General features: G+C 39.1%; 1 protein-coding gene across 1 annotated transcript in view; it reads left to right on the forward strand.

Annotated features, from left to right (window-relative positions):
- The window catches only part of LOC142337955 (voltage-dependent calcium channel subunit alpha-2/delta-3-like), a 202868-nt gene extending 199486 nt beyond the window's left edge, over positions 1-3382 (forward strand). The window contains exon 31 of the mRNA XM_075387588.1: positions 3113-3382. Coding sequence (XP_075243703.1) covers positions 3113-3244 — 132 coding nt within the window. The 3' untranslated portion in view covers positions 3245-3382. The remainder of the gene's footprint in view (positions 1-3112) is intronic.
- Positions 3383-15676: the final 12294 nt, after the last annotated feature.

The raw sequence follows: 15676 nt of genomic DNA on the forward strand, positions 1-15676 counted from the left end.
CATTTTTAGTGTTTTAACAACAGCAGCCATTGAAGAGATTTACGAAACGGGATTGAAGTTACAGAATGGTTTTTCACTTTTTTTGGGTGCAGTCTGTGTTTCTATGAGCTGTAATTTGCTCTGCATAAGCGACTTGAAACTTGCTTGCTGCTCTAAAACAAATAAATGATGGCCAGCACGCTGTGGAGTTATTCAATCCGGATTTAGAACAATATTTGTGAGGGCTTTGTTCTTCCCAGGGTCAATTGGACTGATGTTCAAAGAACTGATATGTTGTAAAAACTATTTTGAGATCTTTGTGGTGAGAGTTGATCATTTGAGATCTTTGCGGTGAGAGTTGAACTTTGCGGTGAGAGTTGATCAAAAACTGAGTCAACAATTATTTTGCCAATTAACGGGTTTCAAAAATCTTTTTGAAGTGCTAAGCACGGCACAATTCATTTTTTTTAAAAAAAAGTGTCAAACATTCAAGAGTCAAACAGAAACTTGAGCAATCAAAACTGATGCCGTTTGGGTTGAGCAACGCCCATTTCTAAATCTTTTGGATTCTGTATCGCCCATTTCTAAGCTTTTTACTGATGGTAAAGATTGTTCTTCGTTCAAATTATTACCAAAGTCTGATATTTTGAAATTTGGCGTAATGGGCTTTTTTTGTTGATGATTGGCTATGTGTCTCCCTACGGAGATTGGTGCGATTGGACGATTCTGCATTGCATGACTTTTTGAGTTGAAGCCAACGAACTCAATTCTGTTCTGCTGCGAGAAACTGGGCGCATGGGTTATAAAATGGCTAAAAGGACGCTTTTGAGCTGGCTGGCTATTCAAGAAGACTGATGGCTTGACTGCCCTCGGTGGAGTTGGTGGGGGATTACTGAGGACAGTGGTGTCTTCTACTGGAGGCCGTGTTTTCTGTTCTAACAGGACGCAATAATTGCTATTTAGTTGATTTTTCTCTTCCTTTTTGCAGATAATTTTTCGAGACAATGGCTGCACTCTTATGTTTGTGCTTTCTTCTTTAAACTAAGACACGAACAAGAAAGTTTTGTTTCTATTGTTAAATATTACCAACTGACCGCAATGAGGGTTTTAAGAGAAAAACCTTGATCGTTGGTTTAGTCACAATAACATATATCAACTAAATTGGCCTCCTAGTTTTTGTACAATTAACTCAAAAAGATACTTAAGCAGTTGATGATGTTTTTCTACAGGATAGGCAGCCAGAAATTCAAAATGGCTTTTCGGTTCTTCTCAATTCAATAAAAAATTTTCTGAATTTTCTTGTTAATGAGATCACAATGTGATATATCGCCTATAATGGATTTCGTACCTATTGCACAACTGACTCAAATGTCTAGATTAGAAAAATTTGTTGTTGAACAGAATATGCAGTCAGAAATTGCTCTTTTTTATTTGTCGATTATAAAACGTTTTTCTGGCATTTTTTAAAGAAATTCCACTATATTATACTGAATAACTTTTTTCGCTAACGAACAACTATTTCAAAAGGCTTATTTAGAATGTTACTGCGTATTTCAACTGGATATTTAGTCAGGAAATTGAAATAGGTTTCGTGATTTGTCTGCTTTGAAGAAAAGTTTCTGGCTGTTGAGTTTTTCTTGCTTATCTTTCAAAGTAATCAAATTACCATGAATGGCTTTTGAAATGCTATATTTAGTCAAAGTTCATCATTAGTGGAGCTAAGGAAGGGAAATTAAGCAAAAAAAATATTAAAAAACATTTTTTGATGGCTTTTTGTCAAAAAATGAGATTTTCGGATTAATCTAACCGTGGAGTAGGACATCACAGGTAAACTTTTTGACCTCATGCGGGCTTGTGCTGATGATATCTGCAGCAAACAGAAAATCCGGACCCTGTCTTTGGGTTGACGTCTGAAACCCAATCAAAAAAATTTTATTTTGTGACGTCTGTTGCCACTAAAATTTCCGGTTTCCTCTGTTCCGATGATACAAGTAGAGAACGTGAAAAAGAATCTTTGACGTTTGAAAGTGTAACATCCGTAGGTTGCCTGAACGAGGGGTAGTTAATATTAATAAGTAACAAAATCATATTTCTAGCATTGAAAATCAAATTTCAAGATGTTGGTTTCTTTTCTTCTCTATATAGCTATCTTGAAATTGCATTGGCAACGGAGGAAGAAGGATAGCTGTGAAACGCCCTTTTTCGCCACCTGCTAGCAAGTTGCCTACAAGTCGATTTTGCCGATTCTGTTTTATCAGTTTCTTTGATACGTCATAACTGAAATACGTGAGCCAAAATTTCTTAGCCTAAAGATTTCTAGAGTAAAGATTACTCCATACTGGCCACAAGTCTATAATAAATGAAATAGACTCATTAAGTTTAAAAAAGGCACGAAGTGAAAATAATTCCACCAGTTTTTGAGCAAATTTTTTGTTATTCCGGCATTTTCATTTCACTTCAATTAATTTGCATTTAGTTTAATTATCATTAATTTTGGTATGTTTAATTATCAGTAAACTGTAATAATTTTTCAACGCTTGTGGTTATGATGTCAACTGTTGAGCAATTATAACACATTTTCTGTTTTGTTGCTTGTATTCAGAAAAAGACTTTAAAAAAAGGTTTATTTGAAAGCTATTTTTATGTATTTATAGGACATTAGATGAGATATTCTTGTTCGATGAGACGTCAAACGTCAATGAATTATAACAAAAAATTTTGAAATTGAAAAATCTTTGAATTTTTGGGCTCAAGTTTAGAACCATCTCATTATTTTTCTCTTTGTTTTGTTTTAGGCAATTCAATTAAAATTTCAACCAAAACATATGTTTTATACATACTTGAAACAGAAAAAAAATATCAGCAGGTCATGCAAGCATTCATTACTATAGTTTAGTTATTATTATTAGTTTTCTCTGTTTATAATTATTACGTTTCTACACTGCCTATCTCTGTAAATTTTACTATGACTGAAACATTTACAGATATGAGGAGAAATACAGTGTTCCTTTTTTTTATTTCAACCATGGAATCAAATCATGCAATTAGTTCACCTCATGAATTTGTTATTTAAACAGTTATTTGTTGTTTAATTTGTTATTGAATTCAGTTAATCAATTTGTTATTTTATCAGGAGGATTCAAAGCACTGTGGTCGGAGTCAGAGGGTGGAGTTGACTTCCGTTCTGCTGCTGATATCCATCATATTCCACTCAGCCAGACATCTCTCGTGGACGTGCTCCATAGCCTCCGCCTCCGCAACATGACCCTGGACCCACCCCCTCCTATCCTCTTTCAAATCAACTCATATACGCTCCCAAAATGAACCCAAAACTAAATTGAGAACGACCATTCAAAACTCTTCAGTCTTAAGTTAATCTACTTGGAATAGTTAAACATCCGACAAAGCTCTTCTTAACTTTCAGTTAAATTGTAATCTAGTTATAGTTATAATTTTTGTAATTGCTTTTAAAGTTAAGCTAACCTCGTTATAGTTAATCTAGTTTTGGTTATAGTTAATTTACTAGTTTTTAATCGCAAAAAACTTGCAATTCTCATAAAAGATCGCTAATTAAGTACTCGCGAAAAGTAGCGAGCTGAATTTTCTGGAAGTGATTTGAATTTTAAGGATAGTTAATCGAAGAACTTTGTCGGATTTGAAGTGATCAATTCGGACAATTAATAAATCTGCAATCCTTAATTTTAGGTTTATATACTTTAACTGTCTTTTATCGTTCCGCCAAAGAATCGAAAACTTGTCCTGGCCAAATGTGAACAAAAAAGTTACACCGATAATTTGTGCTCCTTCTTTAACTATCCACAATTGGTTAAATCGATGATAAAAGACATAAATTTGTTCATTAAAGATATTTATTAATTAGATGATATATTTTTTTGAGTTTCTCTTGCTCTGCTTACTTTAATTTCCCTCTTCTGTAAACTATCGTAAAACGGAACAGCTTCCCCTTCCCTTTCCACCGTCTGCTGAACTTTTTGCACGTTTGTTCATTAGCCCGTATGAACAAACTGTTGTTTTTCGCACTAAAAATGGTTTGTATAGCCTAATAATTTAAGGGATGACCTCGATCTAGCCGAATGCGCGACTTGCAGAATGAGAAATGAAGCCGAACTATTCTCGATCTCTCATTGCATGGTCAATTTTGAATGTGTTGTTTCAAACGCAATTTTTAAAGCAGTTTTTAAAAATAGCGTTAAGGTCTATCCGTGGTTAACCGGAGAAATTCAAGAATTCTCATTTTTCTCATTCTGCTAAACGCCCTTCGGTTAGAATTCCTAATTTCACTAATAAGAGAAGCAGTATTACAGTTTATAATTAACATTATAAGATTAAGGGGGTGGGGGTGAGGGTGGGGGGGGGGGGGGGGGGTTGTTCCGTGTATGTTTATTTCTGTTATGACCTCAAACATCTTCTCTTACTCGCACACCCTCAAGCTCACTGTATTTCCAGAACTGCTATCAGTATTTCATTATAGGCGCTTACGTGCATCTATTCCTTCGAAGATACTTGCTACTTTGTAACCGTTTTTAATGAAACAAACCCACCTATCAAACAACCTAATTCAGATTTGTAAAACTGACTGTTTTGGTCTCAGAAACCAACTTGTGGAAAGCAAGCTGTGGGGATTGTCAGCCCCAACTCTTTTCGGGGATCTTTTCAGTTTGTGCCCCCCCCCAACACATGAAAAATTCTAAGATACAGATGATCATAGTACATTAGGGCTATGAAGCAATTCCAGTCCACGATTTGAAAAATTGACTGACTGACTGAATTTTGATTGAAATTTGTAACTTAAGTACAGCTCTAAAGTTGTTGCAGCAATTTCACCGCCCAAATCGCTCAGACTTGTCAGCCTCGTTCTATTTGGGTGAAATGATTGGTATCTTGAAACGACTCGTTTGAAAATGGAAAATCTTCAAAATGGTCAATCTGGAAAATTCAAAAATGAAACGCGTGTGCATAGACTGGATATCTGTTCCCAAACTCAATTCATCGATTGATAAATTGTAACTGGTTTAAACACATTATTTATGCCTCCAGTAATGGACAAGATCCTTGTCCTGTTGAAAAATTGTGAATAGGTGTATACTTGTTAAAACAAATAACTTTTGTTAGTAGTCTGAGCGTAACAAGTTCCCATAACAAGTTGAATGACTTTTGGATATCCCATGGATAAGTTCACTTTGTCTGAAGCAATCAAGACTCAACAGAAACTTATCATAATTAACGTATTTGTATGCGTCGATTGAACCATTTTGTGGCATTGCAAGACGATTTGAACAAATTGCCATATATGTAGAATTATGGTGGTCACATTTTTTTGCCAGAATTTGCAAGACGATACCAATTAACAAGCGGATAACCAAATCAAACATATTAAACTAGAATATGTATCCAAAACAGTAGGGATGAAAAAAAGAAGTTAACTTAATACATAATAATATTGATGTCTACTCATCATATAGTAGCCCGGAATATAGTTACTCTGTAAATATGATTTCGGAAGAAATGCAAGAAACAGACACGGACAGTACCACAACGGACAAGAACAGAACGGAATTACTTGACCTAATAATTCGTTAAAAGAGAATGCAGGGTAAAATTCGACGACTGGAGTATAATTAGTTCAGCGACGAAACAAATTGTCCGTTAAATAGAACGTCATGGCAACTCATGTCGGTGCAACAAACGAACGAAAGAGGACCAACTGAAAACTTTCTACAATACGCCCATAAAAGTTATGATAGTTTAGACTGTGATCGTTCGTCAAACGGCTGGAATGGGGGACGTGCCGTTCTTATAGTGGTCCCAAACCCTACCGTGCACTTATAGGTGGAGACCTATTTATAAGCCTCCGATTACTTCCAGTTCATTAGATTGATAACCCTCAAAATTGAATAAATCTTAGCATATTTCTATAGACGACAAATGACCGAGATAAGAACAAAGTGACAATCACTTGACAATTTTTCCGGTTTCATAAGTAGGATAGGTGAATTTATTCATCAAATGTAAGATCAAATTTTATGAAGCAATTTACAGCGACGCATCAGAGAGGCTCCCGAGTCCCATTTCATATAAAAGATGACGTTGAAAAAGAACTAAAATTTAAGATCAGAGAGACACATTGAACAAATTATTGTAGTTAACAGTACTCTATCTCTCCAATAGTCATCACCGTAAAGAGAGATAATGACCCTACACTAGCACTAGACACAATATTAATGAACAAAGTTGTCATAAAGTATCAGATTCCAAACATAAAATGCTTAAGTTTCTTCTCAAGAAGTATTAGTTACTTAGGTATCCGGACCAGCATGACTTAGGTATCCGGACCAGCATGACTTAGGTATCCGGACCAGCATGACTTAGGTATCCGGACCAGCATGACTTAGGTATCCGGACCAGCATGACTTAGGTATCCGGACCAGCATGACTTAGGTATCCGGACCAGCATGACTTAGGTATCCGGACCAGCATGACTTAGGTATCCGGACCAGCATGACTTAGGTATCCGGACCAGCATGACTTAGGTATCCGGACCAGCATGACTTAGGTATCCGGACCAGCATGACTTAGGTATCCGGACCAGCATGACTTAGGTATCCGGACCAGCATGACTTAGGTATCCGGACCAGCATGACTTAGGTATCCGGACCAGCATGACTTAGGTATCCGGACCAGCATGACTTAGGTATCCGGACCAGCATGACTTAGGTATCCGGACCAGCATGACTTAGGTATCCGGACCAGCATGACTTAGGTATCCGGACCAGCATGACTTAGGTATCCGGACCAGCATGACTTAGGTATCCGGACCAGCATGACTTAGGTATCCGGACCAGCATGACTATATGCATATTTCAAAAAGATTTGAAATATGCATACAGTCAAATTCCGTTACATCCGGAAACTTTAAGGAACAGTTACTTCAACATATTAATTTGTAATACAACTGGATCAAACAGATTATTCTTAACGAGTTTTTACGGTCTGGCTGATATGAAAGCAGGAATCCCAAGGGCAATATTTTGGACACTAGTAGACATAAAAACAAGTGGTGTTTTCTCGAGGATTTGATAGTCGTGTCTACCTACAAGCACGCAATTACTTCAAATGCAGCACGTTGAAAAACTAGATAGAAAGAATTTTGCCATAAATTATCCAACTTCCACTTCACTTAACCCCAATTTATATGGCTCACTTGCACAGCTTTTCAGGCAGTTTTTCGTCCGAGAATAAACAAAACATCTGCAATCAAAAAATTAGGTTGTCCTAAAACTGACAAGAAATTTAAATCGTTACTCGGAAGCGTCCACCATGTATCTAAATATGTACCAAAATTGACAAAGGTACGTTATTCATTTGGAATTGTACAAATACAAATAAAATTGGACGCAAACCTATTTGAACGCATTGGAACCTAACGAAGGCAGTTTCCAAAATTGTCGAAGCAAAACAATTGGATCAAAGCCATAAAACCGGAGTTAATTTTGACGCTTTCTTGCAAGGCTTAGAGGCCAGTCTAAAATACGAAAAGCAACATGGTTGTATCAGGTTGCTCATGCATCTCATTTTTTGAATGACGCTGAAGGTAAAAATAACATCAACGAACATGAACTATTACGTGAAGTTTGTTGTTTCAAATATTTCAAACCCTATTCCTTTGAAACAGCTTCTACTGTATCAATTGATTGCAAACCACTAATTTCCATAGTAAGCGAAAAGAGGTCCGAGTTTCATCAGAGCCGGCTAAATAAATTGAAAGCTATAGAAATAATCACGAATTTGATTTACTTAGTGGTAAAGAAAACTCAAAAATTAAAACTGTCTTAAATCAAAGCAGTGTAAACACAAGCGATGCCATTAACAAAGCACATTTGCCAATTTTTAATTTGACACCACTCAGCATTGTAGAAATCAGACAATTTGATTTCTCCGAATCCAACATTGTCGAAGAATTCAAGTATATACGATATTCCAGTTTCTTCAGAATTTAATCAATCATTCGACGAAAAGATATCTAGTGTAAACAATCTAAGTTTCAAATAACTTCCTTAAAACCACTAGTCTATAGATATTAGACACGCACTCAATTGACATTTATCTCAACTGACTTCCCCCGATAAAGGAACACATTCAAATTTACTTACAAACAGTTTAACTAGAAGCTTTTGCGACTCCACACCTGTATCATCCCTCACTAATTGTGATGCATCGTTAAGGGAAGTGCGACAGTGCATACAAGTCAATGTTGAGAACGTGAGCAAGCAGATGATCCGCCAAACTCACTCACATTGGAAACCTCTCAGTACAAGCAACGGGTAAGTTTTTGTGGACAATGAAGTCGCCACAACCAACTCATTGAAAGATGCAATAATAGAAGTGTTCCACGCCACGCACCCGGGCATTTGGGGCTTCACCCAATTAGCGTATTGAGTCTTCTGGCCCCTCTGTAACTGGGACCTCTTAGACAAAGCACGATTGGGCAAGCCGTGCAATTAGTTTGATAAGAACCCAAAAACAGTTAGGCGCCTAAAACCTAAAAGAATTAGTATACAGAAATTTATACTTAAGTTAAATTGTGTTTAGCCGAATCATGAAATCCAGATATTCTATGCAGGAGCAAAAAATGATTACTTGGATGAAGGAAATTTATGTCTTTGCTTGCATATAGAGCGTGTTTCGAAGTAAAAATGGTATGAAAGCGGTTGATGCCGAGTAAATAAGCAACGAACAACCTATCCAGCGAGAAAATTTATTACGTCACTTCTTAACCATGTAAGCCTTACAAAAACATTAGAATGCACGCAAAATGCGTTCTATATCACGTAGAAAGCTCGGAAAAAGTTTGTTTAACATAATTTTCGTTGAGCCTACTAATAAACTAAATCGATTACGCTATTTTCAGGCTTAATACTTTTATGTTTCGAAGACGTATCGGTGACCGATCTGAGCCTTAATTCGACTCACACAAAATACCTGCTAACAAATACAGATGGATATGCCGGGCCATTACGATGTGCTTTTTTGCCTTGATCCGTTGAAAAAACAGTTGATCGACTCGATGAATTGAAAGTTCGATAGAGTGTTATACACCTAAAATTTGATGCGGCTCCCGGCTTGAGAAATGTTTTAGCAGTATTAGTTACTGATATTAACCGTTATTTGTGAACGGATGTTATAAACGTTTGTTTATATATGTTGGAGTTAGATTGAGAAGGGTAGCAGTTATGGGAATATGCACTTTCCCATTTGATGCCCATAACTATACAATCAACATTGGCTCCTCGACTTACAAGCCATTCGAAGTAAATGTGAAAGCCGGGAATTTTGCTGCGGGAACATTTAGCTACATGACGAACAGTGAGTGGGAGTTGATCTCGTACCAAGTACAGTACCACGAGGGCTGGGAGCCGTTGGGCAACTACACCGAATAGGAGTACTGTCTGCACATTAGAAGAAGGTCATGGTTTATGCTCCTCACCACAGTACTGCCAACTGCATTCATTAGTACAGGCACTCAAGAGCATCATTGAACGGGGCCACGAATACACTGTGATTGGCTCTTTAATGGTATAAAACTGAGCAACAATAAGAGATAAATCAACAAAAAAACTGTAAGACCTATCCGAACAACTTGAACGTGATTTTTGATAATTTGAAGCAGTAAGTTGATATTATAGAAACCGGTAAATCTTGTAACCTCCCTCAATTTTTTGGTTTCATTCCCTCTAGGTTGGTGATTTCAATTCCCCTGGTCACCGATAACCTATACCTTATAATTTTTAGTTTAAAAACATCAATTTTGAAAATTTTCGGCAAAAAAGCGATAATTTTTTATTGCGTTTTATCTTAAGAATTTGGTTTCAGAAGGCTATAAATTTCTTAAATTGCGCAAAGCAAAAAAAGTTTGAAAAAACAGACCAAAATTTAAAAAATCAATCCGACCAATATCTAACATAAATCTAACACGATTAATATAGTAGTTAGAAAGCTTAAAACTTTGTAAGAAAAAATACAAACTTGGTCAAGTTTTTCAAACTTCACAAAAAATCAGGCAACTAATTTTTTTCTCAAATAAGAGCTCATTCTTGGAAAATCGTGATATTTGTGCATTTATCGTCAAGGTTCGGAGTTTGAGTAAAGCTCAAATCAGTTATGTTGTAAAGACATTTTTTTTCATATTAGCTGCAAGTTCACTATATCACGCCATAAAAACGTTGCCTCAAGCGTTACAAGACCATTATAGAAAAAAGAATTTATGCATCACCGGGTCTGAATTTCAATCCTAACGCGGTGAAGGTGCGAAGAACTGCTCAGTTCCAATTGAGTAATTTCCTCCGTGATAAAAAGGGGCTAATTATATGGCATGACGTGGTGAACAATTCACTGTCCCGTCATCGCAGTAACAAAAACCTTTAACACATTCAGCTTATTGCAGTGCTTGAAAAGAATCAGGAGCGCATAAAAGCTATAGTGTATTGCCACAGAGAGGGAACTCCTGAGATTTACGATCAGCTCTAGCGTAGTACTCTATTTACCATCCATATAGTGAAAGGCATATTGTCTAAACGTAAACAGAAAGACCCTAATTTACTTAAAGAGTACAGAGCATTACACCAAAGGCCTGCGCTTGAACTGAAAACATTCACTATAGTGTTAGCACATAAGAATAACCTCTGGTAATTGATAACACGCTCCTGACCGAAAAAACATTCTAAGCGCCCTTGTAAAACGCTTCGCACGCGTCATGCGTTTGAGGAGGCGAACTCACTCAAGCCTTTGATCGTCTGAATGCTTTTTTAGTCTTGCGTTGTTGTGGGAGTCTACTCGCTGACTGGCGGTGTGAGTTAGTTTATTCACGAGTTACAGGTTAGCTTGTGGTTGGTTCTCTTCAATAGCGCTTTACTAAACGGTTCGCTCTCCCCAATTTTGAATTATTCACTACCGTCCGTTTTCCGCAGGTTATCTGGTTTCGTTTTTCCGTTTCCGTCTTTTTGTTTCGGTTTCGCTGTGTTTCATTCTATTCCCCGTTTATCTGTTGTATGATGTAGTATATTGAATTTTTGCTGTAGTATATTTTTTACTGCTAATTTTCTCGTTGGTTGTTTAGTCTCGTTCCTTGCTAGGGTGTGACTTAAGTTAATTCTGGAATTACGGCTGGTTTGTTTCGTGGCTTTCACCACGCCTTCTGCTAGCAATTTGTTGTAGCTTGATTAAATTTGATTAAATTTGGTAGTATGCACTTTTGTTGTCTTGGTATAGTGATTTGCTAGGGTGTGACGTAAATTTGTTTTGGTTTTACGGCTATCAAATTTTCTGACTTTTTCGACTTTTCTTTATACTACTTCGTTGCTGTAAATTGATTTGATGTTCGTATATAAAGCCCCATATTGACTTGTGCTAGTTTACCCGACAGTAGCTTCTCTGCTGTTTGTTCTGGAGTTACGGCTAGATTGTTTGGTTGAGTTTGTTGCAGTGATCCGCTAGCATTGTTCTTCCCGCCTCCCCGCTCGGGGCTTAACGTCTCCTTCCTGTGCTATCCCGCATTTCCGTCCCGTCGCGCGCTACACGCTCGACGTTTCCGTCCCGTCTGTACCGTTTTCCCGTTTCGTCGCGCGCCGTCCGCCCGACGTTTCCTTCGCGTCCGTACCGTTTTCCCTTTTTGTGGCGCATCGTCTGCCCGACGTTTCCGCCCCGCCCGTGCCATTTTCCCGCTTCCTCGCGCGCTGTCCGCCCGACGCTCTCGTATTTCCGTCCTGTTTTCCGTTGCGTCGTGCGTTACTCGTTCGGCGTTTCTTCCCATCCCTCCCGTCTACCGTTCTGTCCCGTGTCGCAATTTCTGCGCTCACCGTTCTTTCTTTTTTTTGCCGGGTACTACTGTACTCGACGAACAACTTTGCTCTTTGGCGGTCCGCTAGGCAAACCGTCACACTAGGGTTCGGTTTATCCCTTTTGTGTTGTGTTTTTGCTTGTAAGCGTTACTTTTGTAATAGTATCAAATTAAAGTTATGGTTCCTGTTTTGATAAGATTATGACAACATTGCAGGACAAATTCAACAAATTTTATAGTGCGAGGGCAAAAGTAGAGGCTGAACTTAATACCATCTATGTTGAAATTAACAATGCTGTTGATAAGCAAGACAGGAAAGTTAAGATCGAACGTCTGATTGTGAAGTGCAAAGATGCTTTTACTAGAGTAGTTGATAAGAATGAAGAGCTCTTTGATCTGGCACAAAAAACTGAAGACCCAGACGCTGCCTGTAAGAATCTTGAGAAATGGTTAGAGAGTGTAACAAAGAAAACTGACGAGTTCATTGCTGCTGCTCGAGGGTATATCAATTCGGTCCATGACAAAGAGACAGCAGAGCAGTGTACCTCTCACCATTCAAGATCAAGTTCACAAATGAGTTCCTCAAAAAGATCAAGCCAGCGTCAACGAGACTTAGAACTATCGAGACTTAAAAGGGAGGAACTTGAGAAACAAAATGAGGCAAAGCTGCGCATTGCTAGAGAGCGTCTTGAAACTGAAAAACAAACGAAATTGAGAGAATTGGAAAGTGAGCAACTTGAGGAGGATCATTGCAAGCAAGTAGCTGCTGCAGCCCTTGAGGAAATTGAATTGATGACAAAAGCATCTCTCGACGGGCCTGGTACTGGCAAAATGAGCGAGCTCTTTACAGAAAGAATTTCAGTCAAGAGCAAGAAAATTGTTCAAGATTGGGTAAATTCATCACCGGCCGGGAACATGGCAGATGTTGCAAATGAACCGAGTTTGCACTTTTCTGGTTCCATAGCCCAATCCAACCAAGCAATTGTGTCACGTCCGTCTTCAACTCAACTTCCAAACTCACACTCTAATCTCAATTAAAACGGTCAAATTGAGGCTAACATAAACCTCCCTCTCCATGAGCTGCAAGAACCAAGTAGTAGAACCAATGTAACCAATGATGCACATAATGCAAACAACATCATGCAAGAGCAGCAACAACCTCAATTTACGCCCTCATCGCCACCAATAAACTTTGGTATGCCAACTCAACTAAACGCCCCAAACAAAGTCCAGAACTGTCTGAAGCAATAACGCACTTCGACGGTTTACAGTTAGATAATCAATTCCCCCGCAGGTCGAGCATGCCGGGACAGCTGAATTTAGTCAGCCCTCCGCGTTCACCACCTTTAAATGCACTCGTTAATGCTCCATTAGCACCTAATCCACCACAAGCACACATAAATGTACCAGCCCCCATCCCCCGTTTTAAACTACGTACCACCGCATTTCCCGTTAATCCCACAGGCATTCCGCTTTCCTCCTTCCTTCGCCACCCCAAGCACTCCCACTACAAGCCACTAAACCCGTGGCGAATAATGTCAATCTGTTACCCCATTCTCCGCCTGCACCATTCATTTCCTCCGCAAACGTTTTTGTACCTCAATTAATTCATCCACCACCCCCACAAAAGAGTTTTCAGCCCCAAAATTTTGTCCCTATAACCCACGCTCCTCCTGCTCCTCCGGATCCAAATGTCTGGCGCTTTCCGGCAGCAGTCCCATCTAATGCAGTACCACTTGTACGTACATCTGCAGACTTATACACCGCACAACCGGCCCCGTTAATCAACCCTCATATCACTACATCGCTCCGCTCCTCTCATGTACGGGCAGCAGCAGGCGCTCAAAATTACGTAACATCAGACTTCATGCAACCGAATCCATTTATTTCTTCCACCGGTACCACCCCTACCTTTGTCACTCCGATTATTCCGCCAACGTATGGAGCTACCGTTACGAAACCTTTGTGTTGGGGTGGCTCACCGCATCCCACACCTTCAGCTCCTTCTTTGGACTCCGCGGATATGATAAAGCAGTTGGCCGATGCAATCACTTGTAAGAAGAACGATCCATTGTCCGATTGGAAGTTGTCACAGTACAATGGTGATCCCTTGCAGTGGCATCAATAGTTCGGACATTTTAAAAGCGCCATAGACTCAGAGTCATTGACTGATGATGTCAAGTTAACATATTTGAAAACTCTTGTAACTGCAAAAGCTAAAACCGCCATCGCTGAGTTCGCATACTGTGGTGTAATGTATACGGATGCACTTAGAACAATTGAACGTAAATTTTGCCAAACCCAGGCAGTAGCCAGTGCACACTTAGGCAAACTCAGCTCTTTTCATCCTCTAAAGATGCACAATAGTGATAACATCATAAACTATTCTGCAACAATTTCAAATCACTTTCATATGACTCGGACCTTAAGAGCGCCTCACTTCTTAACACGGCTGTGCAAAAGTTGCCGCCCAATCTGAAAGAGTCTTGGTCACTCTTCACAGTGAAGAAACATTGGGTTAAGCCAATACTCCTTGACATCAACGATTGGTTGAAGGAGAAGGCGTAGGCATATGACTTATTGAAACAAACTTCATCAAAGGCAAGAACTTAGGATAACACCAACTCAGTAGTAAAGACCAAAAAAGCCTCGAAAACATTTGCTGCTAACACGCAAACTAAGGGCACTCAAAAGCCAGCCTCAACATCAGCAACACCTCCAAGCCCTCGCTGCACCGTGTAATCACCGCATATGGGGGTGTCGGGTATTTAAAGAAAAGTCTCCCACTCAGCGAGCAAAGGTGGTGGCCGAAGCGAAACTGTGCTTCTCATGTTTGAGAGAAAAGCAAATGTTCAGGCAATGCCCAAATCATAAGAAATGCAGGCAGGACGGTTGCAACAGCTGCCACAAAACACTTCTCCATGTAGCTGAGAGATTTTATCCATCAAAATCCCCTTCAACCAACAATAGTAATTCTAACGCTGGCGCAAATCAAAGTAAACTTTCTAGTGTCCAATCATCGAGTGAGACCACTACTTTGTCATCTGTGAGTAATGTGAAAGGCCTCCTTCATGTGACTGAATTACAGTTGACGAGCTCTTCTGGTAAAGAAACCACGGCTTTAGTTTTTTGCGATACCGCCAGCAGTAACTCTTGGGTGTCCAATGATCTTGCAAATAGACTTTGTTTGCGCGGTACAGCATTGAAACTAACAGTCAAGGTTATAAATACCGAGAAGGTTGTAGACACTAAGTTAGTTGAACTAACTGTAACATCACGCAACAACCAAGCATTTGAACCATTTAAAATCAGCCCTTAAGTAAAGGAAGATTTGAATGTAGGCGCCGATGTTATCAACATTAAAACACCTAGCAGTTTTAGACCCAGTTACATACTGCTATGGAAACATCGAGATGATACTGGGACAGGATGTGTATCATGCAATCCGCCCTTTACAGTACTTCGCCGACAAGAAGTGCTCGCCCTTCGCTGTTCGCTTACCCATAGGTTGGGCTCTAAGCGGCCCTCTACCGTCGTCATCAGGTTTAGTCTCGACTTGTTTTAAAGCAAATATGGAGCAAGATTTTGAACTCGCTAGTCAGGTAAAATCTTGGTACGACATGGAGTCGTACAGCGCGCTTCAGCAAGTAGATCCATGATCCGCCCCGGATGCACGTGTGCATGATGTTCTTGAAAACACCTCAGTGCATAATGGAAAAAGTTATGATGTCGGAATGCTAGGGGCTGAAGATAACATCGAAATGCCCAAAAATTACTTCTCAGCGCTGGTTCATTTAAATTCATTGGAAAAGCGGCTAACGAAAGACAAGCTTTTAAGGGAAA

Source organism: Convolutriloba macropyga, chromosome 4 (genome assembly GCF_964194025.1).
Source record: "Convolutriloba macropyga chromosome 4, txConMacr16.3, whole genome shotgun sequence".
NCBI lineage: Eukaryota > Metazoa > Xenacoelomorpha > Acoela > Convolutidae > Convolutriloba > Convolutriloba macropyga.